This window comes from Lynx rufus, unplaced genomic scaffold (assembly GCF_022079265.1).
Source record: "Lynx rufus isolate CCGP_SWC_20201006 ecotype Redwood Valley unplaced genomic scaffold, mLynRuf1.p SCAF_7, whole genome shotgun sequence".
In the NCBI taxonomy this organism is placed as follows: Eukaryota; Metazoa; Chordata; class Mammalia; order Carnivora; family Felidae; genus Lynx; species Lynx rufus.
This window is the reverse complement of record NW_025814889.1, coordinates 59,481,561-59,503,580: the sequence shown is the minus strand read 5'-3', so window position 1 is coordinate 59,503,580 and position 22,020 is coordinate 59,481,561. Positions and strand designations below refer to the sequence as shown.

Sequence of the window (22,020 nt, the reverse complement as noted above, 5' to 3'; positions counted from 1 at the left end):
TATTTAGAAAAAGAAACACATAAGCTAAAGTTATTCTACCATGTGAAATACCCTGTGAATTGTTTGTAAAACATTGAGCACCTTAGTGATGTGTAGACTTTTAATTTTCTAATATAAAACCGGTAGTGTTTGCTATAAAAAGGAATTCAGGGTGTGCTTCTAGTGGTGCCTGATTCATAGCAATTAGCATTAAATCATCAGTTTCTCTCTCTTTACAGAACAGCCTACAATATTTCAGATTCTCTGTCATTTTCTTCTTTATGTCAAAAACTGTCCAAATCAGAATGGATTCAGTTATTGTTTGTTTTTTTTTTAGGTCATCATCCGGATGCTTGGTGTTCTCTCGATATAGTTTTTGCATGTAATCCAACCTCTGCTCCAGAGTCTTATCCACTAAGTGTGAGTTCTTGGCCTGAGCTGGTGTGTAGGAAGGCCATTTTTTAAGCAAGTCAATACATTAAAAAAAAAGGTTTTAACATCTGTTAATCAGGTGTTTTATCTGGAGGACATAAAAGCTTTTTACAATTCTCCAACTAACTGACTTAATGTTTTCCCTTTTATTTGGATATTTATATTGTGTAGAAATTGACACTGTCGTCACAACCAATGGAATTGTTCAACTATTTTCTAAGGCAAACAAGAAAATGATTTTCTTTTAGGGTAGAATTTCACGACTAGCAGAGTATATCAATAGGCAATGTGGAGAGGCAAATTCATCTCAATTATTATCTTGAATTTCTGATTTCAATAGAGCATGCTAAGAGAGAAAGATCTTGATAACATTAAGGCTGCATGCATTTGCATTCTGAGCTCCTTCCTTAAAATATTGGTATTGTTCAGAACCAAGTAAGAGAGGAAAGACTCCCACCCCAGCGTGCCTGTGCTTTTTTAAGTCACAGTAACTTAAAAACAAAACAAAATAAAAATTACCTTCCAAGTCAATGGGCATATGCTCAAATAAGGACATCAAGACATTAGTTTAAGTCTCTAGGTTGACTGGATATAAATATCAATAATAGGATTGCATATCAGATGCACTTTTGTGAATGGAACACTTCGGCATTACCCAGTCTTCCTCAAAAGTACTTAGCTGCCAAGAGAGATACTTTATAACATATCACAAATGTGCTATTTGTATAAACATTTCCCATTACAAATGCTCTTGTTTTTGTTTAAATGAGTATTTTTAACCTGAGCTATTAATAAAAAAATTTTTTTCTTCTCCTTTGTAAAGCTTGGCTTTCAGAAGAAAGAATCTTTAAGCCTCCTCTCTTGTGAGAGTAATTTCTCCTAATGCCGATGGTGCTACATAAGTACAGACAGGGCTCATTAAGTAGGCTTCTGAGCATAATTATAATTAACAATTAGGTAGAAATTAGTTTTAATGATTTGTTTTAGATGGTAGAATAGAAGCATAATGTAATTATTTTTAAGCCTTCTACATCATTAAGAATACAACTACCACCAACTTTCAATTATTGAGAAGCAGACAATCATCCAAAGTATTTAGTAAGTGATCTACTTACAGAGCCAAACTAAGGGAGCTGAAGAGAAAAGGCCTCCACCCCAGCCCAGGTGCTGATAATTATTTAGCCTTTGCAAAGTCTCTTCCTTTTCTACTCTGACCCTTGAAGCTGTTTCATGTCTTGAAGACATCTCTACCAGGGAAAATCCAGAGAGTCAACCTAGTTGCTCAGCTCTCCCCCCTTTCTCCAAGGCATAGTGAAAGGAATGGGGGGAGGTGGGAAGTTCTGGAAACGACTGCAAAATTTAGCAAGTGGTCCTGAAATGCCAATGCACACTATAAACTGAACAGGAAAGAGGATTATATAAATAATGAATAAAATGAGTACAGGTTTTCCCCGCTATCCGAAAGTTTGCTCTACGCCGTTTTGCTTTAGGAAATATCTACATTAGCACCCATTTTCGCCAACCAAAAGAAATCTGAAGATTTCTGCTTCTACAAAACAGTGCCTTCGCTTTACGCCATCTCGGTTCACGGAAGTTTTCATGGGAATGCTCTATGTTCAGAAAGCGGGGGTGGGGGTAATCTGTACTAAGAAATAAACTCCAACCTGCAAAAATAAATGTATGCCATTCCTTCCCCGTTCAGTGTTCTTTTAATGTCTTAAAGTCAAGTTGGATCTTATTTTCCCTGTAAGAATTTTTAAAAATACTCTAGAAACCTGAAGAAATGCTCTTATTTCCTGAAAAATAGAAAAATATTCATTTACAACAGTGAATATTAGTTATTGTCAAAAGTTTTTTTTTTCTTCCTTTCTTCCTCTTCTTTCTCTTTTTCGTTTTCCTTTTTTGACCCCAGCTAGTCAGTGTGCTGTTTTCTCTCCCACCTTTGAGCGAGTATGTTAGACCTTTTGCTGCTGGCCTTCGGAAGCTGTCAGGGAGCACATTCGGACACCCACGTAAAAGACCTGGTACCTGTGTTTCCACATGACAAAACAGGCCACCAAGCACACAAGGCCGCAGACCAAGTTAAGAATCATTTGGATGAGTAAGAACAGTTTGAACGTGCCGGTGATGCTGGTACAGTCAGTCACATCCCTGTACACAAAGGTCCTGCTGAGCGGCTCCAAGGAGGGCAGTTTGCACTGACAGGCGTCGAGTGCTGTTCCACAGGTAAACTGTGTGAGCTGCGAATAGTGGTGGGCAGCGAAGGCCACGGCCAGCACGCAGACCATCAAGCCCAGGGCACTCAGCAGAAAGTACAAGAGCTGCAAGAAAGCAGAAGAAAACCTTGCCAGTTACAAAGCACAGTGGGTGACTATTGACAAGACTCATTAATAAAAGCTGGTCTTTTTCTTCTCTGGCAGGAAGCTCCCTGAAGGATGGGGCTGTTGTCTTTTCAGTAATGGAGTACTCGTGACATAGGAATGGTTCCATGTCGATTTGATAGTGAAGCAATCCGTAAGCCCTGATCGTATTTTTATTTTTATTTTGGATGCGGAGTGCTTTGCATACACCAAGCCAACAATATTAGCTTGATGGTGGATACTTGTATATGGATGTAGCAAACTTTAGATGAATCCCAAACATGAGAGCCGTCCCTGAAAGACATGCCATGATTGTTTTGACCTCAAAAGCTGCTCATATGAAGATTGCAGAAAGGCCAGAAGGTAAATGAAAGGCTAGAAGGCAATGAAAACGCTATATTGGCCAAAATTGGCAGTGATCGATCAACTAGCAACACAGGTTAATCAAAATGACCGTGCTCAATATAGTGGTTGCCAACCTGTGTCCAGAAATGCCAGGAGCCCCAGTAAGAGGTTGCTAGAAAAAAAAATTATGGTTCCAGAAGGTAGACGACTTGATGTCAGCTTCCTCACCTACAAGTGTCAACCCAAGTCCACCTCTAACCATCTAGTTCCTGAGTACAAAAATTAACTCTAAATGGCTCCTCAGCTGCCGAGGCTCTGAACACATTGGCCTGTGTGATAGCCTTGTGATGGGAAAGTCTGGTTCAAGTTCCAACTCTGCTGCTAAAGAACCATGGAATCCCCGAACAAGACATTTAGCCTACACCTGAAATATGTTGATCAAAAATTGTGAGTGCTTGTTGACACAGTCACAATATAAACCATGTTATATGACAAGAAATGTTCTTGGGATTGTACTCACCTACTGGAAATGTTTCTGGTCCCACCTACTGAGGCTCTAGATGAGGAACAGAGTCCCCAACTGTCGGGACTAGTGTACTGAACTAAGTTTCTAATGTGAGATGTACATTACCATAGTCCAATGTTGTTTGTAGGGCAGTTCTCATGAATGTGAACTCCCCAAAGTAAGATTAGTTCTACTCATGTCCAGGGCTAGATTAAAGCAGCTCTGAAAAGATTATGCACTCTCTCTACTTCCAATGATATGTAGTTTAAAATAAAAACATATAGCCAAGATTATAAAATATGTGTACAAAAGTCCTCCAAATGAGTTATTCTCCACATGGTGACAATTTCAAGTGTTTTCAAGTCTTAAATATAGAATACTTAAAAATGTATTTTTTTCTTCTTGAATGTGGTGTGTGTGTGTGTGTGTGTGTGTGTGTGTGCTGGTGCCCTATCCATGTGTCTAGTTTTCTTGAAAGCTTGACTAAGGGCACAGGAAGAGAGTGGAACTGGTTAAAGCCACTTTGTCTTAACATGGCTGCAAAGCCAAGGAGTGCATGGATTCTTTGCATGTCCTCATCAAAGATATCATAAACACACACACTAATCTTTTTCAAATCTCTTGAAGAATTGCCAGATGGAACTCAAGTTTTTTCATCCATGAAACAGTTTATTGAAACATCTTATATCTCAGGGACATAACAAGGATAACTTTTTTTATTGTAATTTTCAGGGTTTTTTTTTTAATGTTTATTTATTCTTGAGAGAGAAAGAGAGAGAGAGAGCGCATGAGGGGGGTGAGGGGCAGAGAGAAGGAGACACAGAATCCAAAGCAGGCTCCAGGCTCTGAGCTCTCAGCACAGAGCCTGATGTAGTGGGGCTCGAACCCATGAACTGAGGGATCATGACCTGAGTCAAAGTCAGACGTTTAACCGACTGAGCCACCCACCCAAGCGCTCCAACAAGGATAACTTCTATTCAATGTGTTTAGTCCTCCCTTGGAGGAAGGGAAGCAGATAAATACAAGGGGCACCATTAAAACATTTAAAAAGGAAATATTTAATTTGTGAAATTGAACACATCACCTAAATTTTTGTGGCCATATTTCTTGCAAAAACTATAGTGCTTAGGCTAAAATGTAGGAGTTTTTATTTTTGTGGGAACATTGGAGCCGAATATTTGAAATATTCTGGGTTGTTATGAAATATTCAGGCCTGATGATTGACCTCAAACTCCTGATACCAAGAGCCAAATTAAATCGTGCTGGTGGTGGTGTACATGTGTACCCACTGTAACTGTGTTTCCAGTGCAGGCAGCATGGACCTGGGAGCTATTTGCTTTGGGAACATGGGTACATTGGTGACTTTACCAGGAGGGAAGGCCCAAATTAAAGGGGTAATTTCCCACCTGAGAGTCATCTGCTTAGCAGAATGGCCCCAACTGGAGTTTTCTCTGCACATTTTATTGCCATCAATGGCTGGAACTGAGGAAGTCTTGTAATAACCCTCCCACCTCCAACACACACACACATCCTTAGCAGATTTCTATAACATTCATTGGGACACTATCTTGAGGCAATGACAATAATCCCTCCTTCAGTCTGTAAATAATTCGAATGGCTGCAAAAATATTATTCTCTCACACAATCATGAAAACCCATTTGCTGAGATGAGAATTTTGCCTGTTTTTTTTTAAATGTTTATTCTGTTTTTGAGAGAGAAAGAAAGAGCACAAGCAGAGAAGACGCAGAGAGAGAGGGAGACACAATCCTAAGCAGGCTCCAGGCTCTGAGCTGTCAGCACAGAGCTGGAAGTGAGGCTTGAACCCACGAACTACGAGACCATGACCTGAGCCAAAGTCAAAGGGCTTAATCAAAGCCAATCAACTGAGCCACCCAGGTACCCCAAAATTTTGCCTATTTTTAAAAGATCTCCTTTTGGCTTAGATATTGGAAGATTTGCTCAAGACATTTAACAAGTGTACACGCCGAGTGATGGTTATGAGCATAAATAGGGGAGCCAGACTGCCCGCTTTCAAGACTGATTCTCCCCTTCTTAGCTGTGGGCCTGGAGCAAATTAATCATTCCCCTGCACACCTATGTTACTTCACCTTTAAACTTGGAATGATGATCATAATAGCCCTATGGTCATAGGCTTATTATAAGGATCAAAAGAGTTGATATCTGTAAAGGGCTTAGAACTGACTCTAGTTCATAGCAGCACTGTTTAAGTATTTGTGAAATCAATAAACAAATTACTAGAGATGGAAAGAGCTGCCAGTTCTCAAGACTCTTAGGATATCAACTTTACGGGCTTTGTCTTATTCTCTGTCATGTGGGAGTAACAATGCAGGCTTGGCTTGTAGAAAAGATGTAAACATTTACACAGATACAGGGATTGCTCAATTTTAAGTGAGCAACTTAAATATGCTGGGAGCCCAAACAAAAGCCTTGCCCCTTAGCTCCCTGAATATGAATACTTTCACTGGTGCATAGCTCACACATTGTGATCCTGCATCTCCCACTCTGTGAAAGCATCAGGCCAAGTAAACAGGAGTGAACCACAGAATCAAATTTCTTATCCATGCTAAGGCATAAATGTATACTTGATCCCCCAGGCCTGCGGGCTACATCTGCAACGCTGTAGCATTTCCCCAACCGCTCCCCCTCCCCCCCTTCACGGGCTTTTAATCCATCTGACAGCAACAAGCTTCTGGGTTAGAATCTGTAATTTAAAATCAAGTGGCTTGTTTTACCTACGCGGCACGAATAAACTATCAATGAAAGTGTTTACGATGACCTTGGGAATGCGAGCAAATATATCTTGATAAAAGCCTGGCTCGGGACGCATTTGTCTTGCCGGTGTCAGCCCGTGTGTCTGGCGCTCGGCAGCGGGCGGGGGCGCCGAGGCCCCCGGAGCTTATGTAACAGCGGCGCCCAGGCGCGGCTCCGCTCGCTCGCTGCCTCTAATTGGTACCCGGCTGCGGCTTCAACGCTCGGTGACTTTGGAAGGAGGGCGGTTCGGCTTCGATTTAATTACCTTCCCGGGTGGCAGGGGTGGTGAGGCCCGGCTGCCGCTCGCCGCGCAGGAGGGGGCGGCAGCAGTAGCCCAGGGGCCTCCTGGCTGTGGGCACAAGGCGAGTGCGCCTTAAATGCCCTCCTGGGGAATGTGCCCGGGAGTGTTTGCAAGCACATGAACCGGACACGTTTCTGCAAATAACCAAGGTGAGCCCCGAGAAAACAGGGCCACGGGGAAAGGCAGGCGGCCCAATCGGAGGCCGAATGGCCCGCCAAGGCCGCGGGCAGAGCCCCGGGAGAAAGAAAGAATGCGCCGGTGGTGTCGCGGGCCTGCCAGAGAGCGGACTGCGCTAGCTTCAGATGAAAAGACAAGTCCCGTGGCTATTGTCTCCAAGAAAAAGGGAGGGTGTGTGTGTGTGTGTGTGTGTGCGCGCGCGCGCGCGCAGGCGCGCGCGTGCTCAGGCTGCAGAGAGACGCAGTTAGCACCCCCTGACTGGTTGCCCTGGCCATCTGGGTCTTCCAACAGGAGAGAAAAAATCTTCAACAAAGCTTAGGCCAGGGTATCCATACGCAGGCACTAAAATGCGGTAAGGCTAAGTGAGAAACACATCATGAAGATCCATTTCGTTCCTCCCCCCCACCCCCCATCCAATGGTGTGGAAACACAAGGAAAGTCTGCTGTAACCTGTTGTGCCTTTGGAAAACCTGGAGATTGACTGAAGCTCATTTTAGACCTGAAGATAATGTAGCGGGCACCTTAGAGAGCTGGCAGCAAGCATCACTAAAGGTCACATTCAGGAGAAGAGAAAAGTGCCTCCGTATTTGTCAATGTCTGTCACAGGTGGAAAAAAAAAAAAAAAGGTGGCTAATGAGATCTTCCTAGTGGGGAATTCTCAACCTGGCTGACATTGGCAGTGACTTTTTTATTTTATTTTTGCCCTTGCTCCTTATTTCAAGTGCAGATGTTGAGGTGGCTTTGGGGGCCTCTGCTGGGTCATCTGGAGGGGAAACGAGGGCATTTCACATAAGCTGATGAACCTAGTATAGAGCACTTTTTACCTAGTGAAAGAGGTCCCTGTAATTTAACAGGCCATTTCTTATTAGGCTTCCAGGGTTTTTTGTTTTTTGTTTTTTAATTCATCACTAAGCCTTATTGTGTTTAGTGAGACCTCTACAAAAACAGTAAACATGGACTGATGTCTGCTCTCTCTGGCCTTCTTTAAGGAACACCCTCAGACAGAAAAATTAAAATTTCCAAATGTAGGTATATCCACCAAATTCTGTCGGTTTTTTTTTTAAAGAATCCATTATTTTTTTTAGTTTACTTATTTATTTTTTGAGAGAGAGAGAGAGCAGGGGAGGGGCAGAAAAAGAGAGAGAGAGAATTCCAAGCAGGCTCTGCACTATCAGCACAGAGCCTGATGTGGGGCTTGAACTCACCAACTGTGAGGTCATGACCTGAGAGGAAGTTGGGCACTTAACTGACTGAGCCACCCAGATACCCCCATTATGTTTTTAATTAGAAAAGTTATGTCTAACTATTGGAGAACATTTCAGAATTAAAGAAGAAACTACAAAATGCAGCTATCCTCCCACTACTCACAGATAACCATTTTTCCTATGCACTGAGAGCTATTTTTTTTTTAATTTCTGTAGGATCACACCATAGATTTTGTGTAGCCAGCTTTTTTTTGACTAGTTAATATAATGTGAGCACTTTTATTCCATTATTACCCTTTTACACATGATTTAAATATATATACATATAATATAAGCACTTTGCTTTTTTATGTCAACCACTTCAACCATACTAGAATAAAAAACATCTTTTCTGCCTGTTTGTAATTTCTAAATAATAGAATTGACTTACTCTTATGCATTATGCTTTCTTGTGAACAAAGAAGTATCTAATTGTTATGTGCTTGGTTATGAAGAAAAAGTAAACAGTGTGAGTGGACCAAAAAAAAAAAAAAACCCAACAAACGAATATTACAGAAAACATTTTGTTGTCTGCTACAAGTGGTTGAAAGAAAATGTAGGAATTTGATTTCTCCTAGCTCTGATTGCTGGGTTGGGTTTTTATCTCCCTGAACTCTAAAAGGGTGTGTCTATGTTTCCCTTTGGACTAGATTCTACTGTGCAGTGAAAATGCTGTGTACTTGAATGGGCTCCGACCGAATGGACTCTTTAATGGAGAAAAAAATCACATGCAGGTGAAAGACACACACACACACACACACACACACACACACGTTAAACCATGCATATCCTATCCACCTACCTCCCCCCCCACCCAATACCCTCAGGCTCTTGGCACAGATCATTTGGATGCACCCAATGTACTTTTTTTGTCTCAGTGATCCCACCTACAAGAGGAAATACACTTAGACTGCTTCCCTATTAAAATATTCTAAAAAACCCCAAGATATGGAAGTGGACAGTAATAGAGACACCTTTTCCCTGGCCAAGTGTTTTGCTGAACTGATGAATTTTCAAAATTCTTTGTAAGGGCATTGAAGGACAGACTTTATGTGATCTATGCCAACTTAGTGCATGGAAATTAAGACTTTAAAAAAAAGACCAGCATTATCTTTGGGGTCCGGATGAATGCCCTCCTAAAACATTTTTTTGGCCTGCCTAAAAATGCAACTTCTAGTATAATCTGATATGCAACCCTTTAAAAATCATTCTTTTATTTTGTACTTGTGTTTTTTCCCCATGTGACGATAAAAGAGAAAAAAATAACAACTTACTTTCATAACAAACTGGATACATGTCCGTTCGTCAACTTGATATGAGACACAAAGCATAAACAAACCAAGATACGCCACTAGGCAGACCTGCAATGGAGAACATGGACGGAAGGATGTTATCAGGGCAAGTCGTGCATTCTAATGACATCAATCTCAGTGTCTTTCACCAATAACATCCTTGTTATCCAGGTGCTCATTTCATTTACTTATCTTTATGTGTTATTTTTCTCTCGGCTCGAGGAACAGAGTTTTTTAAAATAGTAAAATCAATTTGTTTCAATTTAGCCAGTATTTATTAAGTCCTTTTGATGTGCCAGGTGCTATGCAAGGTCCTTTCGCGTGTACAATGATGAATAAAACCTCCTCAGCCTCAATAAGTGTACGGTCCAGTCTAGGCCAAGATAAGTGGACATGCTATTCTAAGGCAGGGCATTACATGTCAAATGCTATTCAGAGAAGTACAAAAAGAGGAAAAAAAACAACATTGAGTTGGGCAATTTAAAAAGACTTCACTAAAGAGGTGGATTTGAAATGGTCCTTGAAAAGGATGATGATAATAATAATGATGATCGCTAACATTTACTGACTACTTACTTTGTGCTGGCCATCTTCTAAGGGCTTTGTATGGATTTCCTCTGCAATCATCACAAAACCCCATGAAGCAGGTGCTGTTATGATCCTCATGTTATAAATGAGGAAACAGAAGCACAAAGCTAGTAAATAATGAAACCAGCACTCAAACCAGGTGGTTTGGGTGAAATAGCACAAGCAATAGCACAGAGGTAGGATGGCACAATTGTGGGGGGAGAGTAGTAAACATACACCCGCAGTCGAAATAACAAGACATAGAGCAGAAAGGTAAGTTAAAAATCTAGGGATACAGGATTGATTTCATAAGCAGTGGGACTCCCGTGAAAATTTTTAATCAGACAAATGACATGATTCAAGGCATCACGTTTCAGGAAAATGAGCAGTGGTGTTGGGTGGGTTGGCATCCAACCCACATCAGGATTATTATTTTACTAATCTAAGCAGAATTAATATATCAGGTGGGCCGGAGCTGAGATGACACAAAGTCAGGGAAAGAGGCAGAGAGGAAAGGTGTGGTCCTAGCAGAATCTGTATGTCTTGGCTATTGCATGCTGATAGGAGGACACTGGCAAGGGAGAAACAGTAAGTGATCCCCACGTGTCTGAGTGTCCATGAAGGAAAGAAAGGGACGTGTCTGGCTGAGAGGACGCTGGGAAGAGGAATGACAACTTTGAGACAAAAGATACTCGACTGCTTTGTCAAACCAGATTTTCTTTTTTAGTGCCCTGAAGTTTTGCAAATGTGATTTAGAGTTTCTAATCAAAGTGTATCTGTTCACACTTAATTTTGGAAACATTAAAATGTTGCTAAGTTGTACTTTAGGATAGAAACCCTAAGCAACAGAATCGCATCTTCTGCTAAGCACGGTTTTCCTAGAGACGGATGTTTGAAGGGTAGCTGAGTGTCACCTAATAAGCCATTAAATGACTGGTTTGGTAATAATTTCTACCCCTAGGGCTAGCTTTACACCACAGGGTAGCAGAACTGTTTACTTACAACATCAACATAGCATTTTAGGGTAATGCTTCTATCCTAGTCTCTCCTTGTTTACATAATCAGTAACTTGCTTGTGCCCCCGTGGGTTCTCAGATTGAGCGCTGTTCAGGTTTCTACTGGGCCGTGATGCCAAAAGCCAGACCTTCCTTTAGTGCTGGCTCTTCCATCATTTGGACTGGCTGATAAATTAATAGTAACATTCCCAGCACGGGGATATAGCATTAAAATACAGGAGCATGGCACAGGCTGGAGAGATCTGGGTAGAAAACAAAGCAGGTAGGACCCAGGGAGGCAACTTTTCAGCAGAGGACCGGCAGATGCAGAGTAATGATACTGAAGTTATTTGTGTAGACCACAACATGACTGACATTTCCAAGTCAGGGATGAACTTCTTTCTCAAAGTTCATTTTTAAAAGTTAGGTAGGAGTTTGATAAGACCTGTAGGGACTTACTATGTATTGTCACATTAAGAATTTACACAACTGAAACAATGGAAGAAAGACCTCCTTTTTTGTTCATTGGCAACAAACCAGATGGAGGCTCCTCAACTCGCTTCTGTGAGGATTGTTAAATCCTGAAGCACGTGCCTATACGCCCTTGTTAGTGTTTGTTTGCAGGTGCATGCACAGGGTTGGGCTCTCTCCCACGTGGCTATCTTTGTCCCTAGAGGCTCTTGTGAAGCTGGCACTTGCCAAGACTCCTCTCTTTGTCTTTATGAGAGACACATTCCAACAATCAGGCCTAACTGGACCCGCATCTTAAAAATCTGCTTCTGTGCCTTGCTTGAACAAATTTTCCCACGTTAGTAGTATCTACTCCTTTGTAGCTTTCATTAGGCCAGTTTCCAGCAAGAAGGTGCCCAGGAACGTATGACCTCATTCTAGGGCATTTCTCATGGTCAACTGACAGAACTCTTTGGAGGACATACACTAGCCAGACCCTTTGCACAGCTCTGGGAACTGAGAGGTGAAAAGATAGAGTCCCAGCCTTCAAGGAGCTCTCTCTCTCTCAGTCCAGTGGGGAAAGAGAGCACAGTGAAGTTAGAATACCATCTAAGTACTAGGACCTCATCTTCCATAATACACAGGAGGGGTGATTAACCCAAAGGCAACCGGGGGAAACTTCCTGAAGGGAGATGGATTTGGAAGGATAAGCAGAAACTAGTTAGGAGATGGATGTGAGGAAGGGTCAAGAAAGTACCAGTAGGTGCAAAGGCATGCAGAAGTGCAGAGTAAACATCGAGGACTCCCATAGCTCCAGGGCAGAGGATAAGAGAAGGCACAAGAAGTGCTTACAGAGATGGCCAGGAGGTAGGTCACAAAGGACTTTTGTTTCCATCTAGGGCGTTTGAAGCGGAGGGATGGTATGATCTACTTTGCCCTTGAGAATGGTCCTTCAGGCTGTGAAGAATGCGCTGGGAAGGGAAGACCAGCTAGGAGGCCATTGTGCATCTATGGAGAAATGATGAGTGCCTGAGCTCAGCTAGCAGTGGGGAGAGAGAGTGGGTGTGTTTGAGTGACACGAGGGAGGCAGAATCCTTGGGCCCTAAATAAAGACCAGATGTGAAGGCTGCTGGGGTCGGAGGGGTCAGGAAGGTGCTCAGCCACCTGACTTGAGCTGCCAGGTGGATGGTGTTGATATTTAAGGAGACACAAGATACAAGAGGAAGAGCAGAATGGGAGTGGAAAACGAAGATGCCCACATGGGTTCAAAGCTCACTGCAGGGGCCTAGAGCTCAGGAAGGAGGTCTGAGCTGCAGATAAACACTTGTTAGTCATCAGCATATGTGAAGTAATTGAAGCCATTAGAAATGCTAGACCATCCAGAAAGAGTCTAGTGAAAACAGAAAAGAGCCAAGTTACCCAATTATGCAGAATTTTTGACTCTTTTGAACAGAAAGCATCTTAAATATACTTCTTATAATCTTGGTTTTATTTCATAACATGTCTAAATATTATGAAACTGATTACCCTCTTGGATTTTTGGATTTCACTTTGAGATCTTTGTATAGCACATTTGCTATGGAACCTGGATAAACTCAACACATTTTAATTTCTTAGCCTTGTGCTAGGGCTCAGTGGGTTCCAGGAGGGGGGACTTCTTTTTCTTACAGATCTGCACGTTAGAACAATACTTCTGTATCAGAGGGTTTATTGGTGTTCAGCACCTTTTAGAAGAGTAGCATTTATCGAAACTTAAAACTGAAAGCTTTGTGGCCATGGGGAGGTAATCAGATTTCTCACACCAGACTAAGGGTCTTGTTTCCTGAGCTGGCAGGACATGGACGCTCCAGGAAGACAGGGTGTTCTGACTTCCCAGGCAGGGAGGAGGAGCTCATGTTAATGAGAGACCCGCCAGGTCTATCTGGAACAACATTCCTGGATTCTGGGCCAGAGCTTCCATTAGATTTGGTGAGGTGAGCCTCATGGAACAGGAAAAAAGCAGTTATGTAAGGTTTTCAATAAGGCACTCATTGGACCAGACACCCAGGCCTGGGGTGGACAGGTGGTGTCACTGAGCACAAAGCCAAAGAAGAGTGGGGTAGCATCGGGGAAAGTAGTGTAGAGAGGGCAGCGAGGCTTTAAGAACTTGTCCAGTCAGTTCATGTACAGATGGAGAATTATGCTAATAAGAAAAGCTTGGAATGAGTTTTTTTTCAATGGGAACAAAAGACAACTACTATCATCTTAAATCAATTTTTGGATGCACGTGTCTACAATTTGTTTTCTCTTTAGTGTAAAGACAAAACCGAAGTGCTAAATTCCACCTTCTGTCTAAAGATATTCTTTGTCTGCTTAGAGTGAAGGCTGCATTCTCTCTTGTGGGTTAGAAAGTTAAACAGAGATGAAATGTTCTCTGAATGTTAGATCCATTTCTAGATGGATGAGTCCTGAGTCCTGTCACACACTGTTTCTGTTTTTGTTATTTGGCCCTATTGTACCTGCAGTGGTGCTTTTTAAGGGTTGGCGTTATGAATAAAAGGTGAGTGCCGGACCAGTGTCTTGGAGATTTACCTAGACATCATTTTTTTTTTCTTTTCATTCTGGCATAGCTAGAAGATCCCACTCGAAAACATTTTGTGAGAACGTGAATTATTGGTATTTACTTCTCCCCATGTCATACGTGTTTATATTCTGGTCTTGTGACATTCACACAGCCTCCAATTTATTTGTTTTCTTCTTTTTGTTGTCGACAGAGCTGCTTGACAGGGCTATCTGGGGAATACAACCTTCCCCTGTCAAATGCCTTTCAAGGTTTCTCTCCTCCTTCCACCCCCACCCTCTCATTTGTGGACCTGAAATGTGACTCTATTCCTGTAAGTTAATCAACTTTCACCTTTATATTCTGTCAATATAGTAACAAGATGAACTCTCTTCTCATGTTTGCACAGACAATTGATCAACAAGAGATGTAGCAGAACTGTAAATATTTCTCTGGATATTTCTTAAGAGAATTTCTGTGGATTTTCATCTATTTAATAGGATTTAAGGTCAAATATTAGAAATCACTTTCAACAAATGATAAACATATTGCAATCTGTCAACTGAATGCAGTCTCACCCAGGAGGATTGTTTATTAACACATGGTGTGTCCGAGATTTAAATAATATATAAAAGAACATTTCATGAGCATCTATTAAGAGATGTTTATTGGATCAAGATTTTAGAAGGATGGGAGAGAATATTTTAGCATAACTTAAGCATTTTTACTGGATTGTCATTGCCACGGCCTTATGGTAAGACAAAGTCGAAGCCGGTGGTTCAGAATTACTTAGAGGACTTGGTAAAAACTGGCCCAGTCCCCAGAATTTCTTATCCAATTGGTCTGCAGTGAAGACCAAGAATTTGCATTTTTAACAAATTCCTGGGTAATGCTGGTGTTGCTTTTGCTGCTAGTCCTGAAGCCACACTTTCAGAACAGGTAGTTTAAGCTAAAAACATAGTCTTCTAAATGCTAACACCTGGTCTGGGGTTTATCTGAAAGTTTGAGGTCTAGAGTGATACACTGACAAGTGGGGTTTCCTATAGAAGAGCTGTTTATTATAAGTAATAATGAGATATAATAACAATAATTTTCTCATAAGGAAGTTTAGCCTTTTCTATCGTAGGAATCCTTAAAATTGAAGGGAAAACCCTTCATTGCTATCAACATGAAGTCACTGAACACAGAGTTGGGAAGAGATGTGCGCAGTCAGCTGTCACAAGCCCACCAGGAATGCTGTAGCACACTCCTGCATCTCTACCACATTTTCTGCCTTTTCTCAGCCCTTTCTCTTACAGAAGCATCTGCTTCCCAAGTGGGATTCATCTGTAACTAAAGGGCAAAGTTTGGCACATTATTCTTTCCTAGTTATTTGGAATCCCTGAAACCAGCCTGCAGAATCACATAAAAAGATGCAAGGGAGGGAGAGATCCAGAGAGCAATCCTAATACTCATTTCCTGAGTGGAAATGGAGTAAGAACTGGTACAATGTAATCTTTCAGATCTTTCTATTAATGGTTGTCCTAATCTAGGTATTAATCCCCACTGAGGTTAGCTCAACAACCTTTATTGAGGTAGATACTGGGAGTATAAAGAAGAATAAGATACGGTCTTTGCCCTTTAGAAATTTACAGTTTAATCCCTACTTTGTTGAAGAAGTGAGGCATAGGAAAATTAATTGCCATGGGTAATGTCGTTTGATCAGTTTTGGCCAGGCGGGAAAATGAACAGTCAATAGTAGCTCATACAAATCCCTCCTTACTGTTCACTCATCGAAACCCCCCATCCTTTCTAGATGTAAGGGACATTGAATCAACTGTGTGGTTTTTTTCCCTCCTGTGTATTAGTTTTTAAAGACAATAAAGTTTTTGGTGCTAAATAGGACTTAAATATGGTGGAACTGTGAGGTTATTCCCTCCCCACATTTATTATTATAATTAGTTATTATTTTAAATTACATTTTGGGGTAAACGGACTCAAAAATACTCCTCTTAAACAGATGAGGTAAGAAAGGTGAAAAAAACTCTTGAAAGCATGAAACATTAATTAACAGTTCATTCAACAAGTGGTAACTGCTTTTTAGTTCTGTTACAATCAACTAGGAAACTGTACGTGTAATTAAATGCTGCACAGTGGGAAAATGTGGGCTAGAGTTGATGCTTGACTCTATTATTTTTGTAGCTATATGATCTTGAACAAAGCTCATTCTTCATAGCCTCAGTTTCCTTATCTATGAAATAGAGACAACAATGCCTTCTTTTGATGGTTAATTCAAAGATTAGTGATAATGTAAATAAGGCGCCTACAATAATGCTTAAGAAATAACGGGAGAAACACTGGCAGTAATTATTATAATAATTATTATTGCAAGTCACTCATATGTTTATTAGAGCAGATCAAATTTAGAGCGTATTTAAGGGCTCACAAATGAATTACCAATTAACCACGTTTAAAACTGATAACACATACACTGTGTTGGTTACAACTGCCACACAGTCTACTCTGTATTAGTGGATACCGGTGAATATATTCCATAATCTTTATATTTACATAAGAAAAGCTAATTACCAAGCCTAAATGGTTAGACATTTTAATGCTAATTTTGAGCACTTTTACGTGCCAGGCATTAAATTAAGCACTCTACGTAAATGATCCCATTTGGTCTTCATGAAAATCCTATGAAGCAGTCACTATCATCAGCCCCATTTCCTAGATGAGGGAACTAACGCTCAAAAAGGTTTTATGCTCAAGGTCACAGAGCAAAGATAGAGCTGTTGGCTGCACCAGAGTACAGAGCCTGGCTCTTAACCATCGCCCAGCCTGGCCACCTCTCTGGAGGAATCTGGACAGCACTGTAAACAAAGTGAGAGCTGCAGATATTTAGAGAACATTCCATTATCTGCTCCTCTTCCATGCTGAATGGTGTGAAGTACCACTCCGGAGGCATAGTGGGGAGAAGTCTTTGAGATTGCAAATGACTGTCCAAGCCAGGAGAAGGTGACACAGTCTTTAAGACTCAGCCTCTTCATGGATAATATAGAGAAAAGAACACTTTATAATTTGTTTTAAGGATCATGAATGATGTGCCTGCAATTGCAGTAGGTATTGTTTTTTCTCCATCTCATAGGACCTCAAACTGTGCCAGTATAACTTACTCTGAAACTTGAGCTGAAATGAATAACACATATAAATGTAGCCCTCTATCACATCTTAGAAATAATCTCATTCTGTTCATTTAACAAATATTCGTTCTGTACCTACCACATGCCAGGTACTCTTTGAGGATCTGGAGATACTTCAGTAAATAGAAGAGACCAAAATCACAGTGACCATAAACAAATGCCTTAGTAGATACATCATATGTCAGTCATAGAGGAGCCATGGAGAACATAGGACTTAACATCATTGCTTCTTTTTCCCATAAACAGGACATTTAGTAATTAGCAAAATGCAGATAAGTCCTCAAAGCAGTATGTTCCCTCTCAAAAACTGAACTGGTAATGCCCACTGACCCCTTAAAAAAAAGACGATTGACTCACGGCTTTTTCTCATGAGAACGTTGCTGGGTCTGTTATTCCAACAACATGTATCTGCTCTAAGTTATCTAAGACCTAACAGACTCCAAAAAAGATAACCTATACATGCCTGCAGGAAAGAGGCAACAGAGGTAACTATATAAAGTTTTACAGGGGCGCCTGGGTGGCGCAGTCGGTTAAGCGTCTGACTTCAGCCAGGTCACGATCTTGCGGTCCGTGAGTTCGAGCCCTGCATCAGGCTCTGGGCTGATGGCTCAGAGCCTGGAGCCTGTTTCCGATTCTGTGTCTCCCTCTCTCTCTGCCCCTCCCCTGTTCATGCTCTGTCTCTCTCTGTCCCAAAAATAAATTTAAAAAAAGTTGAAAAAAAAATTAAAAAAAAAATAAAGTTTTACAGCAAAATGGTCCACGTGCGTAAAGACAGAGACAGAGGCAATATATCTTAGCTCTGGATCTGACAGACCTGGGTTCAAAACCCACCTCCACCACATTCTAGCTTTTTGTCCTGGACAAGTTAGCTTCCTCAAGCTTCCGTACCATCATCATTTGTGGGATGATCAACAATGCCCACTTCAGAAACTGTTGTAAGGATTATGTGCGACAGGAGAGGTGAAAGACGTAACACAATACCCAGCATGTATGTAGCAGTCAATATACACGTGTCAAATAAATAAATCTATGCATTTAGTGACTTGGGCTACTTTAGCTCTCATAGCAAGGGCCCACTTTTCAAAAATCTTTCCAATAGTGCTGACATAAATAGTTTGCAAATACCTAAGAGTTATAAAGTTCATTTTCTGCTTCTTTTCCCTTCTGCATCAAAACTATTTATCCTCTACTACCCAGGAAATTCCAATCTTGGTAACCATGCTGAGCTGCATATGTTTCTCTGATTACACTATTATGGTTTTACAAAGACAAGCATTTAATTTCTGAAAAACTACTGTCCAGCTAAAAATATTTTCTGTCCAAAGCAGATCCAAGATTAGTATCACCTTTAAAAAAAAAAAAAAAGAAAGAAAGAAAAAGCATAATTGGGGGCACCTGGGTGGCTCAGTCGGTCAAGCGTCCAACTTCAGCTCAGGTCATGATCTCACGGTTTGTGTGGTCAAGCCCCACATAGGGCTCTGGGCTGACAGCTCAGAGACTGGAGCCTGCTTCGGATTCTGTGCCTCCCTCTCTCTCTCTGCCCCTCCCCTGCTCGCACTCTGTCTCTGTCTCTGTCTCAAAAATAAATAAACATAAAAAATAAAGTATAATTGTTTTAGCCAAACTTAGTGCACAGATACTAATGGGAAATTCCAAAAGTGATATAAATATAAAGATTCAAAATCAACCAAAGAGTTTATGGCAGTATTAAACATCAAGATGCGAGAGAAAGCTGTAACCATCTGTCTCTAAACACTACAAATATTAATGTACAGGCATTAAAACCCAGAACATTATTATAAATTTGAAAAAAAATTTTCTTGGTTTTTATTAAACCAAGTGTGAAGTAGTAGCTTCTTTTCCACTTAAAACAAAACTATAGCTAGCAACAACTTTTTATGTCTAGCAACTTTTGCTAAGGAGAATTTTCTTTGGCTCATCATACATCAGGAAGGGATTCAATGCCTTTTCATTCGCCTTAGGAATCTCCAAACCCAGAGTTTCACTGTTTTACTCTTTTCATTTTTGTTTTTTTCCTTAGAGTAAAAATAGTCAATGGACAGCATTAGTCAAGAAATACTCTCGTAACTCAAGGACTAAATTCTGCTTACCCTGGGTAGAGTTTGGGTTACAACACACACTGTCATGTATGCATTTCCCCATCCTCCTGTGGGGGTTGGGGGGAACAATTTGCAATATTTGCTTTGCAAAGACAACCTAAGAGATTAGTTTTAAGAGAAGCTCGGTAGATGGGGTGCCTGGGTGGCTCAGTCAGTTAAGTGTCTGACTCGATTTCGGCTCAGGTCATGATCCAGGTCAAAATCTCTCTGTGAAAAGGCAATTCTAGATAACCAGTTCTATCACAGAAAATTATTTCTTTTCAGAGTCTAAAGACAAATGACACTTGCTCCATCACACCTGAGTTTAGCCCATCTGTAATATGCACTCAGTCTTTTTCTCCCCTTTATTATTATATTTGACTGAGGAATTGATACTTGACAAGTCCATGTCTGAATTACTGTAAATATATGTATAGACTTTTCATATATGGTGTGCAACGATACTGAAATTGAATCAAAAGAAATAATTTATGTGGTAATGGATTGAGTTGAAAAACAAAGCAGGCCTTTCATCACCGAGAACTTGGCTCAATCTAGATTTCTTTGGAAAATAACTTGTAGAAACAAGATTTCTAAGAAGTAATGAGGCCATTCTAAAGGCAATCATTGCTCATGTAATCATCAGTGATGAGACAGATTCACCTTCTCTGTTGCGATAAAAGCTCTCATTGGTTGGTGAAGAAGTAGGGAATAGTAAAGAGCAGTTACATACCAGCTGAAATCTTTCCCATGGTAGGATATATCCTTTATAATTCAAAGTGGTGGCTTCCTTTATAATGATTTCAAACTATCCGATTGCAAGAAATATATATATATGTACATATATACATAATTATGTATATTTACATATATTGTATATATTTGTATATAATATACATACATATATATATCTTTAATTTTCCTAGCCAGTGCTGCCTTGTAATTGCATTTCTGTGTAGTTTAGCCACATCTGTTGTTCCAGCACAGAAAGAGCAGAAAGGAAAATGTGCCTGTCAAGTGACTGCCTTATTTCTCAGCACACATTGTGCTTTGCAGATGTTCACTTGTAGCTCATTTGTTGCTTTATAAGATAACAGAAAACTATCCTGACGGAACTGATAAAAAGGAGTTGAAATTTGTGATCAGCAGCTGGATGAAGGGAGCATGAATCCCCCAAATCCTATGGATATAGTGTGCTTTCCTTGATGTCCCTGCCAATTTAAGGCTGGAAAGCTAGGGAAATCTTTGAGAGATGTGCCAGCATGAAATTGCTACAATTCACAAGTTCCAAAAACCTTGCCTAAAGATTATTGCAAATAGCTCATTTTAGACCAGTGAATCTCACAACTGAGTGTTGTATCAACACAGAGAAAACAGAAGACAAATCCAACAACTATCCTAATGTATGACTTATCATGGAAACATTCAAGTAGAATCCCTTTGGTTTGGGTCTTATTTTAGTATTCTAACAGATTCGTGTATCTATGTTAACATTCATATTTGATAGTAACTACTGGGAATTTTTGCAATTGCATCCTCAAAAAACTAAACGAGCACAAACAACAGAATCGTGAAGCAATAAAGTTGGCTGTGGATGAAAACTAGGTTTAGGACATGAGTTGTGCCTTTCACCTAAAATGCCCTTTTACTTTTCCATCCCCCTTGGTATAGTACTTCTCCTTTAATTATTTTGAATCCAGTAATATTCATTCTTTAAACCCTGCTCAAAAATCTCCTCTACCCAGACAGAGTATGTTTCGTGCATTACTTACTTTATATATTTGCTCATTTATTCCGTAAAACAATGCAATAAGTAAAAAATACTACTCCGTCTTATAGAAAATTGTGACTGAGAGAGGTTAAGAAATCTGCAAGTTGATCCAAAGACTTTTTTAAACATCAGGAGGTTTTATTTCTGCATAATATTAAAGCCTAACTTATATGAAACTCTTCTAGCTGTGAAATACATTAAAATGCTCTGAGCTTCTACAGGCTAAGAGATGGAGCTAAGACCGTGGCATAAAGGTAGGCCCCTCAAATGGCTACGCCCTTACATGACTCAAAAATAACGAACCCACTAGCACTGGAAGTCATCAAGAAAACTGTTGTCTTGGCTGATGGTGGAGGTGGAGGTGGAGGTTTTGAGAAAGTAACATGAAAGCAGTCCTGAAAAAAAAGAAACTTAAGTTTTTTCAACAAAAAATTGTGAGGAGGAGAGAAAGAGGAAGGGGAGGGGTGAGAGAGAGAGACATGATATAAAAGAGAAAGGGTAAGTCTTTGAATAAAGGAAACATAAGAAATATATAAACTAATTGCAATGTATAGATCTTATTGGGATACTGATTCTGACACTGAAGAAATATTCATGAGTTAATTGTGGATATTTGAGCACTGATTTGATTCTATTAAGAAATTGTTAACTTGTTAGGGATGATTAGTATTTTGATTATTTTTAGTCTTCATCTTTTGACTTACATATGAAGTATTTATGGATGAAATGATATAATATCTGGGATTTACTTCAAAATAAACCAATATGTGGTGTGTGGGTGTGGAGTTTCAGAGCATATAAATGAAGCAAGATTGATCATGAGTTAATAATTATTGAAGCTGGGTGATGGGAACACAGGTGTCCATTATAATATTTGATCTACTTTTTTTGTATGCTTGAAACTTTCCATAATAAATCGGTTAAGAAAAAAAAGTGGCTCATAATAGCACTGGGACACCTGGCAAGAGAAACCATCTTGAAGGGTTACACCCTCAAATAGGCCACCGCA

General features: G+C 40.4%; 1 protein-coding gene across 1 annotated transcript in view; it reads right to left on the bottom strand.

The window, feature by feature from the left end:
* Nucleotides 1–2,343: 2,343 nt before the first annotated feature.
* SSPN (sarcospan) overlaps nucleotides 2,344–22,020 on the bottom strand; it is a 33,277-nt gene continuing 13,600 nt past the window's right edge. The window contains exons 2-3 of the mRNA XM_047066620.1: nucleotides 9,391–9,477; nucleotides 2,344–2,732 (exon numbers count right to left, since the gene is read on the bottom strand). Of these exons, the coding sequence (XP_046922576.1) occupies nucleotides 2,367–2,732; nucleotides 9,391–9,477 (453 nt within the window). The 3' untranslated portion in view covers nucleotides 2,344–2,366. The remainder of the gene's footprint in view (nucleotides 2,733–9,390; nucleotides 9,478–22,020) is intronic.